Consider the following 13040-nt stretch of genomic DNA (forward strand, 5'->3'; position numbering starts at 1 on the left):
ATATATATTAATATCTAAAGAAAAACATGAAAAAATTAAGAAAAGATTTTCTTAGAAAAACTTATTAATCTTTATTATATTCAAATCAGAATATCATTTTCTACCCCCTCTCAAAGTCATCGAATTAATATTTATTCAAGTTGAAAAAATATTATTATTAATATTAAGAAGAAAGATTTAATATATTTATATTAGAACTACTAATATTAATACTATTAATAATAAATTTATTATATCAAATATAATTAATAAAAAAGATTAAACTATAAATTCTTATAATAATCCAAACTTTTCAATACTTAAAAATATTATAAAAAAATCTCAATTATAAAGAAAAAGGTTTTTGAATGTAAAAAAATAAAGAATAAAAATTCTTTAAAAAGCCCTACTTTTTTTAAGAAATATTTTATAAAATATTTATTAATATAATATTTAATATTCTATTAATATATTTATAGCTATTCTATATAATAAAAAGAAAAGCTAAATCTTTTAAAAAATATTTATAATATATTAATTTAAGTATATAGTATTTTAAATTAGTATATAATATTATTATAAAATACTAATTTCAATATTATCTTATATAGCAGATAATATACTATTAATTATAATTGAAAAAATAATAATCATTCAATACAAAGCATGTATTATTAAAGTAACAATATTCTAATATTATCATACTTACTATTTTGATTTTATTCAACCACTTAGCTTTATAATATAATCTTGTTCTCTATATCAATAAAATAATTCGATAGACCCTAATATATTATATTCTATATTAATGAAGTAATCCAATAGAAAAAAAAGAAATAAGAAATATTAGACTTTAAAAAGAAATTATATATTATTAACATATTATAGAAGAAAATAAATATAAGACTTATAAGTAATAAATTAAAAGTTATAATAAGATTTCTAAAGAATTTGAAATATTAAAAAGCAAAAACAATCTTTTAAAAAGAATACAATATTATAACTAACTATAACTTTTATAATATTTTAAAAAGAATTGAATAGAAAGAAGAAAATTATTATAATAAAATAAAAAGTATAAAGTTTCCATAAATATATTAAAGAATTTAATAATAAAAAGATTTTTAGATATAATAGATTTATAATATAAATAACTTAAAGAATTTAAAAGAATTACTTAGAAGGTTACTTATAGGTTTTAATAAAGAAGTTCGAAAAAAAGTGAGTTTTTATTTCTTTTTCCTATCTACCTTATTCAATTAGAATCATATATAAGCGCATCACATAGTCTTAATATAGCTATATAAACCGAATTGATTATAAATTTATTATTACTACTATTAATATCTATATAAATTTTGATTTTAATAAAAACTAATTTATTAACTAATTAAATATTATTTGATTTAAAAATTTAATATTTTCTACAAATAAATTAAAATTATTTTATATATTTATAAATGTTTTTAGAATTTAGAATTTAAAGTATATTAAATAATACATTTTTAAAATAGATATAAAATATTAATATAAATATATTTTATAATTTTAAAAAAATAAATATTATATTATAAAATAAACTTCTTTTTTATTTAAAAATAAATATATAATAATCTTTTATTATATTCTTAAATATAATTTAATTTCATATTATCTTTTAGAATATTAAATTAACATTAATCTTATTTATATTATTCTTTTAATAAAGACTTTTTATAAAATTTAAATAATAAATATATATTTCTAATATATTTTATAAATATATTATAATTATTAATTTAAAAGCTCTTTTATTTCTTTATTATTAAATAATAGAATAAAATCACATATAATTATTTTATTTTTAAATATAAAATTATTATAGTTAATTCTGAACTTTTAATTAAATCTTTAAATATTAAAGTATTTATTAATAATTCTAATTTCAATTTAAATATTGAATTTAAAAAAAATTATAAAAATTATAAAAATTATAAAAATTATATTATTTACTATATTATTTACTATATTATTTACTATATTATTTACTATATTATTTACTATATTATTTACTATATTATTTATTATATTATTTATTATATTATTTATAAATTAATTCTTTATATGAAGTTAATAAAATTTAAGATTGAATTATTATAATTATATAAATGAAATTATATAAAATAAATAAGAAAAAATTAAGAAAGTTTAATATTTATAAAGAATTAATATATTAGTATTTATAAAGTTTAAAAGAAAGAAAGAGTATTGAATTATAAAAGTAATATAATGACAAATAATATTGATTTTTATTCACACACTCCTGAATACTAAATACACTTTTTCATTAAACAGAAATCTATATTTAGGGTTTTGACCATATCGATCAAATCGGCCTCGATATCAATGGCTCGGACTGTCGGAAAATTTGCCGTCTAATCACTTACGCCCTTTCAGTTAGAATCTCTGAGATCTAACGAGGGATATTCTTCCCATCAATACCTGTGCAGATCGTATTTGGGATTGTGGTATGAGCACTCTCGAGCCACTCCACAACGCAACTAAATTCGGATCGAGAACCGCGTACATTTGCACGTCTCTCACTATCACATCCAACCACCATGTGGCGTGAACTAATTATTCCATATGATCGACCAGGCTGACGAAAACACCCTTGATGGGTGGGTGCGCCATTGCACTGACTTTCGTTCTTATCATCCCGCGTTATTGATTGTGCATCTATCCCCATTATGGCTCAAGCTTCCACAGGGTCAGATACTTTCTCCTGACTAGCAAAGGCCCAAGATAGTTCTTGCATTGAAAAGCTTTTCTATTGGGCATGATAAAGATGAGAAGGGATTTTTACAAGTCGGCCCCAAGCTTTGGTGACCTAATATTTGGCTTCCCGTTCGATATAATATTAACGGCAAGTTCTTCGTATTCCCACATCAGTTGTTGTATACCCGAATTTTCGTTCTTCCATCCATTTCATCCCCTCCTCGTCCTCTTCTGGTATAAGGATCTTCATTCGTTTGATCACTATACATTCATTCTCTTTACAAACTTGAGAAAACATGAAGTTTGCATCTCCACTCCTGTTCCTCTTCGGAGGACTGACAGCATCTGCTGCTGTTCTTCAAAAACGTACTTCTAGTCCTACCGACTCATTCCATCTATATGCGTATGGCACTGGCATTGGTGGCCTTCCAGTATACTACTCTGACGGTAAGTCAACAATTGCGTTACCATCTACTGGTTTCACAAAACTAATTGAACAAACAGGAAATGCATTAATCGGCAACACTGTTCCCGCTGACTCCAAAGTCAACGCAAACATCACATGTAAGAATTTCCATCACCCACAAGCACATTCATTCTCCCACAAACCGTCTTCAAATCCAACTAACATCTTTTCTTTCAGTCACACCAACCTCCTCCAGCGAATGGATCGTCGCACCCAGCAGCGGTAGCAGCAACGTGACGCTGACCAACACGACCACATCCGCACTCGTCATCAATCCATCCTCTGGCGGGCTCACCAACGTGGGCTTTACCGGAGCGGTTGTTGGGAATAGTACCACCAAGGGGCTTAGCGCATCAACTGCTGGAAATGGTACCACCAAGGGATTTATCGCGTTTGGAAATTGGGCCATGTGGAAGAATCCGAGCACGGAGAAAATTGTGTCGAATTTCTATGCGACGCCGGTTTGTGATGGGGTGTGGCAGTTGAAGTGGAATGCGGAGGAGATTGATGATGGTTCGAGTATTAGTGTTGCGGTGAGAAAGACGGCTCCTAGTCATTAGGGATGTGGAGGGGAGGGGAAAGTTGGGGGTGAGGATTGAGTGTGAGGGTTGAGATAATCATGAGTAGTATATAGAAGGCGGGGTTAGGTTGATAGAAAAGGGTCTTTGTTGAGCGAGGAAGAGGAAGAGGAAGAGGATGAGGGAGAGAGAATTTGTATATTAAATTCCTTCCAAGAGTAATAGTGCTCATTTCGATACTAGTAATTATTCATTTCCATTCGATAGTTTTAAAAATCATTATTTATATATTTTCATCATATCTCTAGGAAGGAGACGCAGGAAAAAAAGAGGTTAAGTTCGAATGCTGTCGTTGAATGCTTCCTCTCCCCTTATACTTGAGATGTATACTTGGGGTATCTATACGATCCTCAGAACAGTAGATATTAAAATCTTGATATGTATAAAGCCACTGGGTTACTATTCTGGTCCTTCATTCATGATTTATTTGAAAATTTATCTCGATTGGGGATGTTGATGAGTACGTATACCGTAAGGTTAATTGTAGATTCTACACCAGTATACTCATTCATACACATATACCATGATCCCCCACGAACTCTCATGAAATAGCACCACGAATTCTTCCGAGGTCTCCTCTTCTCTTTGCGTTCTGTGAAGAATACCAACATTAAATTGAGGATGGGCTGATATAAATTTATAGAACTGCAGTATCGTTCGTTGTACACACAACTTTATCGTCCTGATTGAAGCCTCAAGGGGGAAAGCTTGATTGAACCCTGAAAATACAAGTTTTTTTTTGCCTCTCGCATGCCTGAGCTGGTATGGATACTTCGTACGTATAAGTGAGCGAGTGAGTGTACCTAGGTAATTGAGTGGCTGAACATAATCTTTTGTCTACCTAGGTAGGATTAGAATGGATGTCTCCGATGCTTGATGGCGACAGTGGCTTGGATTTTTGGGTGTCTTTATCTGAGTTCTTATCAATATCAAGATCATCCGCAGCTACTGACATATATATATGTGGATGTATTGAAATGTACTCCGTAGTACTCCGTAGTAACCGTATATCATACATATCTAAAGAGTTCCCAAAGAAAAGAAGGATTCCCTGACTTACATCTACAGCAAATAAAGTTCCCTATGACCAACGCCTCTTGTGTCGTCTCTATAACCCCTAATCGAAATGACTGGTAGACGATCATTCTTTGATATAAAGATAAGCGCATCTCAGGGGAAGGGGGGGGTAAAGAGTGGGTAAAGAAGGTGAAGTGTATAATAATAAGTAACGGTTAAGTAACGGTTAAGTGTGATTCGTGATGTCATGTCTAGTCATTCCAATGTGAATCCAAGGTGTGATTTAACCTTATATCCATGTTTGCTCCTTTTAATTTACGATCAACGAATCATTCCACTCAATTTGGGATTTGGGATAATCCTCTCATCAGTTACCCATCTGTGTATATATGTATATATGTATGGTGGACCATTGAGACAACTTCGGACATATCATCAACAGGCCGCCATACCATCACAAGCACCCAAATGGTAAACAAGACCAGCATTTTAGCATTTTAGCATTGGTACTGGCATTGGCATTGGCATTGTCATTCGCTTTGGTGTTGGCATGACCTAGATGATTCAATTGTATTTCTAGTTTCCTTCCAACTAAATACTTCTCTTCTACTATCTTTTGATTTCCTTCTAATTCATTCTTTTCCACACCGATACCGATCCTGATACCGATTCTAATAAGTCAATGCTGATACCAATACTGATACCAATACTGACATCGATATCGACACCAATATTGAAAACGACAACGACAACGACCTATTAATGATATCACAAACACCACTCATTACTACCCATACATCTTAGGTGGATTAATAAATACTTTCTCTTATGCATCGTTAAGGTGTTCAACGTTACTCAACATGTCTTCAGTTTTGACTGGCAATGCCACGACGACCTCTACCTCAGCGTCCTCAACCACGACGACTGCCGCACAAGGCTCCGAGGGTATTAGTCTGGTCGCTCTTCTGACGGCAATGGCATCTTCTGCCATCATTTTTGGTGTACAGATGATAGCTTTTATGCTGTTGAAGAACAAGCTTGCACGGATCTTGTAAGTTGGGAGGATTTTACATGTGGCGATCTGCGCTCTGTAGATGCACACTCTTGAGGGACTTTACTGACTGAAGTATAGCAAACCAAAGACCTATTTGGTCCCCGAAAAAGAACGAACAGAACCACCTCCTAGAAGTCCGTGGGGATGGCTATTCACCATCTTTCAATTTCGAGATCGAGAAGTTATCAACAAATGTGGCTTGGACGCTTACTTTTTCCTTCGATACCTTCAGACCCTTCTGGTCATCTTCATACCTATGGCTGTCGTTATCATACCAATTCTTGTACCCATGAACTATATTGGAGGCAGAGGTGGAGATTGGGCTTTACAATATGCAAACGACAAAAACAAGACAGAAGTCTCTTCGAATCCAAATGTAACCGGACTGGACCAATTGGCTTGGACTAATGTACAGCCTAGCAAGACTAGTAGATACTGGGCACATCTGGTGCTTGCTCTGCTGGTCATCATGTGGGTTTGCGGTGTATTTTTTGCAGAGTTACGAGTGTATATCAAAGTACGACAAGATTATTTGACATCTGCAGAACATCGACTGAGAGCTTCAGCAACTACTGTCCTTGTCAGTGCCATTCCGGATAAATGGCTGACGAAAGAAGCTCTCGCTGGACTTTACGACGTTTTCCCTGGAGGAATTAGGAATATTTGGATCAATCGAAATTATGATGAATTATTGAAGAAGATACATCTTCGGGACAAAATCCATTTGAAACTGGAGGCAGCCGAGACGGAGCTGATTAGAGCCGCAAAGAAAGCCCAGAGAAAACAAGCAGAGAAGGACGAGAAGGCTAGAGCTAAGGAATCGAATCGCAAACTGACCAAGGAAGAGAAAGCCGCGAAAATCAAACGCGAAAATGAGAGAGCGGCAGAATTGGCGCAAAGCGGCGGAGTTGCGACTGGCGAGGAAGCTCCTCATACTGTAGATGATGCAATAGACGAGGAGGCAGAATTGGAGAGGCGGGAACAAGCTCGACAACATAAGCGACGCAGTTCGAAAAAATTCAAGCTTGGCAATCCCCTCGCCGCTATGGGACAAGGTTTCGATGTAGTTGGACAAGGCTTAAACAAAGGTGTGGACGCGGTTGGAAAGGCAGGAGGTACTGCTTTTGGAGGTGTTTTAGGACTCGGCAGAGACTTGGATGATACAATTGAAGAAACCAATGGTAATGGTTTCGTAAGTCTTGACGCACCATCGATACCGGAAGATGACGAATATGATCAATATGGAAGATATAGAACACGAGCACCACCTCCCAAACCGTATGGATCTGGTGCGGATGATGAAAAGAACCGGGAGGCTGAGAAGCAAGCAGAGGAACGCCCGTCAACATCCGACCGTGATCCTCGAAGTTATGATGGGGATAGAAAGTTGCAAGGCAACACCGTACGAAGAAATGGCTTTCAGTATGGAGGAGATGGAACTAATGACGCCTTTCAAACTAATAATTGGTGGAAATTCTGGAAAGGTCCCGCTGGCGGGTTTCCATCTCCAATCCCAACAGGATATGAAGATGATGATGAATTTCCATTAACCCAAAGCGATGGGCCAAAGTCAAGAGTTGCAACCGGTGCCCCGCCAAAGAAGAGTGCGTGGCAGGTATTTAAGGATATCGTGCCTTTCCTAAACTCAGACGATGGACCAGGTGCAGAATATCCGAAGGCTTTCAACGAGGAATACGAGGAAAATGCAACGACCGCAGCTTGGCAGCGCTATCTAAAGGAGAAGGACAGGCCAACACATAGACTGGCCAGGTTCAGTTGGACTCCTGATTGGTTCTTTGGAATTCCTGGAATCAGTCCAAAAGTCGATACAATATATTGGTGTCGTGAACAGCTCGCTCAGCTAAACGTTGAGATCGAATTGGATCAAAAGTCTCCCGAGAGATTTCCTCTCATGAACTCGGCCTTTATTCAATTCAATCATCAAGTAGCTGCACATATGGCTTGTCAATCTGTTACCTACCATGTTCCAAAGCAAATGGCACCACGCACTGTTGAGATTTCGCCTAATGATGTCCTTTGGGATAATATGTCTATCAAATGGTGGGAGGCTTGGCTCAGAACCGCTGTCATTACTGCCGTCGTTCTTGGTATGATTATTTTATGGTCGATTCCTGTCGCATGGACATCATCTCTATCCCAAATATCTTCTTTGGTCAATACCAAATCTTGGCTTCATTGGCTCAAGGTTATACCCGAAAAGGTTCTTCAAGCCGTAGCAGGTGTTTTGCCCGCCATTGTGCTCAGTATTTTGCTATCGTTGGTACCAACAATTTTGGGTTATCTTGCCTTTGTTCAAGGTTCACAAACTGGCAATGAGAAGCAAGGTTTGGTTCAAACTTATTATTTTGCATTTCTCTTTGTCCAAGTTTTCTTGGTTGTGTCTATCGCTGGTGGTGCGGTAGCTACAATTGGATCATGGTCCAATGATATTACCTCTATACCCGAAACACTTGCACAACAATTACCAAAGGCGGCGAACTATTTCTTCTCTTACATGATTCTGCAAGCATTTTCTGTGAGCTCGGGTACACTCCTGCAATTAACGACTCTCATTTTCTGGTTCGTTTTACCAAAGATTTTCGACAATACTGCTCGGCAAAAGTGGACCCGAAATACAACACTTCCATCTGTGACCTGGGGATCATTCTTCCCTGTTTACACTAATTTCGCCTGTATTGGTTTAATTTATTGTGTGGTTACGCCGGTTATCATAATTTTCGTCATCATTACTTTCACACTTCTTTGGATTGCGAATCGTTACAATATGCTTTATGTGTCTCGATTCAGGATCGATACAGGAGGACTTCTATACCCACGTGCTATCAACCAGACATTTACTGGTTTATATGTTATGGAATTATGCCTCATCGGTTTGTTCTTCTTGACTCAAGATGAGCAAGGTGATTCACTTACTCCTCAGGCAATCATTATGATTGTGGCTTTACTACTTACTGCTCTTTACCAATTCCTCCTCAATTGGTCTTTTGGCCCTTTACTTCGATATCTGCCAATCACATTTGAGGATGAAGCTGTTCTTCGTGATGAAGCATTCGATCGGATACAAGCTGAACGTCTTGGTCTCACTATTGCAGATCCTGAAACAGTACCACAAAATGATGGGGCTGGTATCGAGGGACCAGGATACATTGAAATGGACGCACTGCATCCTACAACCACAAATAGAAACAGCGCTAGTAAATTTGCCAAACTTAAACCATCAAACCTTGTACATGGTGCAGCTGTAGCTGGTGGTTGGGCTTTACAATCCGGTCGAAATCTTCGACACAAAACATTTGCTCGTGGAGCTGGCACCGATGGTCCTCAACCTATCGATGAACCAGTTATTCGCCCACAGCTCACGCGCAAGCGCCATAAAGATATTGAGGCGCAGCAAAAAATTGCAAATGCACTTTATGGTGGGTATAATGATGAAATTGAAGATTTGGCGCCTGAAGAAAGAGATGCTCTTGTTAAACATGCGTTTCAACATTATGCGTTGAGAGCTAGGAGACCGGTGGTTTGGATTCCGAGAGATGATATTGGAGTGAGTGATGATGAGGTTAAGAGGACGAGAGATTATGCAGGAGCGAATATTTGGATTAGTAATGTGGGAGCGGCGTTGGATGCGAAGGGGAGAGTGGTGTATGGGAGGAATCCGCCAGATTTCTCGGAGGTGGACTTGATTACGTTGTAATTGTTTTGTGGTTGTGTAGGGGAGGAGGGGAGAGATTAAAATGGTTGGGATTGAGAGGGGAATATTGGGGGGAGAGATGGCGTTTGAGGTCACGTATATGAGGGTAGGGGTATGGTACATGGGTGCTTTTTGAATTTTACATATTGAACGATGGGGAGGAGAAGATGATGGAGATGGAGATGGAGATGGAGATGGAGATGGAGGCTGTGTATATATATATTGAGAGGGTTGTTAATAGATTATTCATTCATGTGTGCATGGGAAACGGCCGGATAGAATTGAAGGAGTATAATGTACTAAAAGATGGAGAGAAGAGAGAAGAGCCTGGATAGTATGGGATGGAAGTCCGAGGGATTGGAGTAGTTGAATGGAAGGACGTGGAGATGGAGATGGAGTGGAGACGGAGATGAGGATGGAGGTGAAGACTTTAGATACCCGTTTCTTTTGATAGGATAGATGAATGTGGAGATGGATGGGGAGGGGAGGGGAAGGGGGAGGAAGAATGCATAGTTAGTCGAGTACATAGTTAGTCGAGTACATAGTTAGTCGAGTACATAGTTAGTCGAGTACATAGTCGGGTACATAGAAAATCAAGATGAATCTTTTGAAGCTCTGGTGTTGATATTTATGTTGATGTTGGATTTGATGATTGTGATGTTGATTCTTGATTTTGTTGATTTGAGAAGGATACGGAAGACGTAGCACCCACGGTATTCGTAGGTCCTAAGTGTCTATCTAGAGAGCTAGCTATACATAGGAAGTTATAGGTCTTATATAAACGCTACAGAAAGAGCTAGTCTCTTTCGCTTTCACTGAGGGCTTGCAATACGGTAGCTAATGAATTGAAGCTATTTACTAGATCCTAATGATTAACGTTCATACAGAGTTTCTGTGTCTACCTGGGGATTGGTATTGATATTGATGATAATAATAAGAGAGAAAGAATAAAGAGAATAGAATAGAAAATTTGAAGCCCCGCTACTCTTTTTCATAACAAAATCCCTATAAGAAGAGCGTTTTTTAGATTAATTAATTGTTTTTATAGTAAACTCACTTGATATATTGAAGAAATTATTTGGAAATCGAATTTATTAGAAATGAATATTATAAGAATCTTGGAAATGAATGGTTTTCTAGAAAATTAATTTTTTTTATGTAAAATTATAGGTTTTTAAAGCTGGAATTTAATAAAGTCGAAATTTTTCAAAATTAGAATTTAATAAAATTGAAATCTTTTAAAGTTGAAATTTAATAAAATTTATGAATATGTGATAACTTTTTCACTTTTTTTTTTTCTTAAATTTCAATTTTATAAAACTATAATTTTAAAGAATAAGAAAAAGATCGAAAAAATTTTATTTATTTTTTATTCGATGAAACAATAAAAGATATATAATATAAATGAAAACAATTATAACTTTAATACTTTTCGATAAAATAGACTAGAATCAATATATATTATATAAACGTCGATGAATGACTTTAATTTAATGACTACTATATTAAGCTTTAGACGAATGCGAAAGAGACTAGCTCTTTTAATAGTATCTATATAAGGCCTACGACTTCCTATATTTAGCTAGCTCTTTAGATAGAATATAATATAGACATTTAGAACTTACGAATACTATAAGTACTATGTCTTTCGTATTCTTCTCGAACTAATAACTATGTCTTCTATGTTCTTCTCAAACTAACATATATAATCAATTAATATAATAATTATACTATATTAAAGTTTTAAAGAATTGAAAATAAAGTAGTTGAAATTATCAAATTAATTCGAAAAGTGCTTATTTTTAATATCTTTTTAATCTTTAATAATTTAATTAATTTAATAGCTATAATATTAAAATTTAGTAATTTAGATGTATTATTAAATAAAAACTCTATTTTCAAATTTATATATTTTTGTAAAGATTTATTTGTAATAAAAAAAGCATTAGATTTATTGTTTTTAGAAGAATAAATTCGCTTATTTTAGAGATTCTAAATATAAAAACTCGAAAATTCAAATCTCTTTTTTGAATTCTATTTTAAATGACTTTTTTTTAATAAAAAAAGGAATAATAAAGAATACTTTTTTTTTAAATTAATTTATACTTGGTTTTGAATAGAATTTGAAGGTTTTATAATATATAATTCTAAATCGATAGAGATTTATAGAATCTAAAAGATAGTATTAAATTATATTTATTTTCATTAATTCAATATCTTTAATATATTACTTCTCTTTTATTTTCAATCTGAACCGTATAACAATTTCTTTCTATATATATAATATATAGCAGAATCATTCTATTAAGTTTTATATACTATAATTATTATATTCATCAATCATATATATTAATTATAGCTTATTCTATTTAAAAATGTTTTTAGTTATAAATGTTTTTAGTTTATACTATACATCTTTAATTGTTTCGTCGAGTATGTTGTATAAATATTTATATAAATGTAAATGTAAATATAAAAAGGAAGTGGAATTATGTACTACTGTTTATTTTTAAGGGAGGGGCGGAGGGGGGAGTTGGAGATATCTTGAAGTGAATGAGTTGAGGTTTGGGTTTAGGGGGTGGTAGTGAGGGGTTTTGAGAGGATGGAGGGGAATGAAGGAGAGTAAAGTGGAATTTTCAGTAATTTTTCTTGATTTTGCCTATTAGATGAAGAAGGGAAGATAAAGAGAAAAGGAGGAAGTAAAGGAAGGAAAGAAAATATAAATGAACGAAGTATATTGAAAATTTGAAAATTTGAAATCAAACTCCTTTAGAAAGGATTTCTATTTTGAAAGTATATAAGAATTTTAGGATTTGAATGATGGAATTTTAGGATTTGAAATATGGAATCTAGGATTTAGAATAGTATTGTCGGAACACATGACCAAGGGCGTGATATGTAATATTACACTTTACCCTACATACGCACGAAGTACGTAAGTAAAGGTAGTATACATATATAGATATAGCAATTCCCTTTTCGTATAAAGAGGATAAACAGAAATAAACAACCCTTTACTCATACATATTATGTATACACACCTTACCAAGTTTGCTCAACAAATATTTTTAAGTATTATATAATTATATAAATACATATAAAAAGTGAAATCCTAATACTTTTCCTCTCTTTCTTGGAATATATGAGAGATATCTATCTTATGAAAATTTTCTGTATCCGGAGAAGAAGAAGTGGATTGAGTTTATAGAAAGGTTTTATTTTAAGAGGAAGAGTAGAGAAGAGAAGAGAAATATTGTTTCTAATATTCTATTTTAATATTTTGTTATTAAGACTTCTACTTTAATGACTGTGAGATGAGTAGAGAGAAGAATAGAGGATAAGAATTAATTGAATGAAGAGTAAGCATGAGGATATTAGATATTGAATACTTTTTAAGAGGTTTAATAAGAGGATTAGATTTTGAATAGAGGGAAGAGGAGAGGAGGAGAGAGACGATAATGAGTAGTAGAGGATATA

General features: G+C 33.9%; 2 protein-coding genes across 2 annotated transcripts; both read left to right on the top strand.

Moving 5' to 3' along the window:
* Positions 1–3032: 3032 nt before the first annotated feature.
* On the top strand, positions 3033–3762 carry EAF01_000467 (uncharacterized protein; the record flags this gene model as incomplete). The annotated part of the gene is made up of 3 exons (XM_038908717.1): positions 3033–3183; positions 3241–3300; positions 3380–3762. 3 exons carry the CDS (start codon positions 3033–3035, stop codon positions 3760–3762), a joined length of 594 nt encoding a protein of 197 aa, XP_038775623.1.
* A 1386-nt stretch (positions 3763–5148) lies between these two features.
* Positions 5149–9756, top strand: EAF01_000468 (uncharacterized protein). Its single transcript, XM_038908718.1, has 2 exons — positions 5149–5848; positions 5930–9756. Exons 1-2 carry the CDS (start codon positions 5658–5660, stop codon positions 9564–9566), a joined length of 3828 nt encoding a protein of 1275 aa, XP_038775624.1. The 5' UTR covers positions 5149–5657; the 3' UTR covers positions 9567–9756.
* Positions 9757–13040: the final 3284 nt, after the last annotated feature.

Source organism: Botrytis porri, assembly GCF_014898465.1.
Source record: "Botrytis porri strain MUCL 3234 chromosome Unknown BPOR_001, whole genome shotgun sequence".
NCBI lineage: Eukaryota > Fungi > Ascomycota > Leotiomycetes > Helotiales > Sclerotiniaceae > Botrytis > Botrytis porri.

What these genes read in the sequence shown, in the direction of transcription:
- EAF01_000468 (XM_038908718.1), top strand. Translation starts at nt 5,658, where the DNA reads ATGTCTTCAGTTTTGACTGGCAATGCCACGACGACCTCTACCTCAGCG. An exon ending in AACAAGCTTGCACGGATCTT is followed by an intron (nt 5,849 to 5,929) that starts GTAAGTTGGGAG and finishes ACTGAAGTATAG; the next exon opens with CAAACCAAAGACCTATTTGG.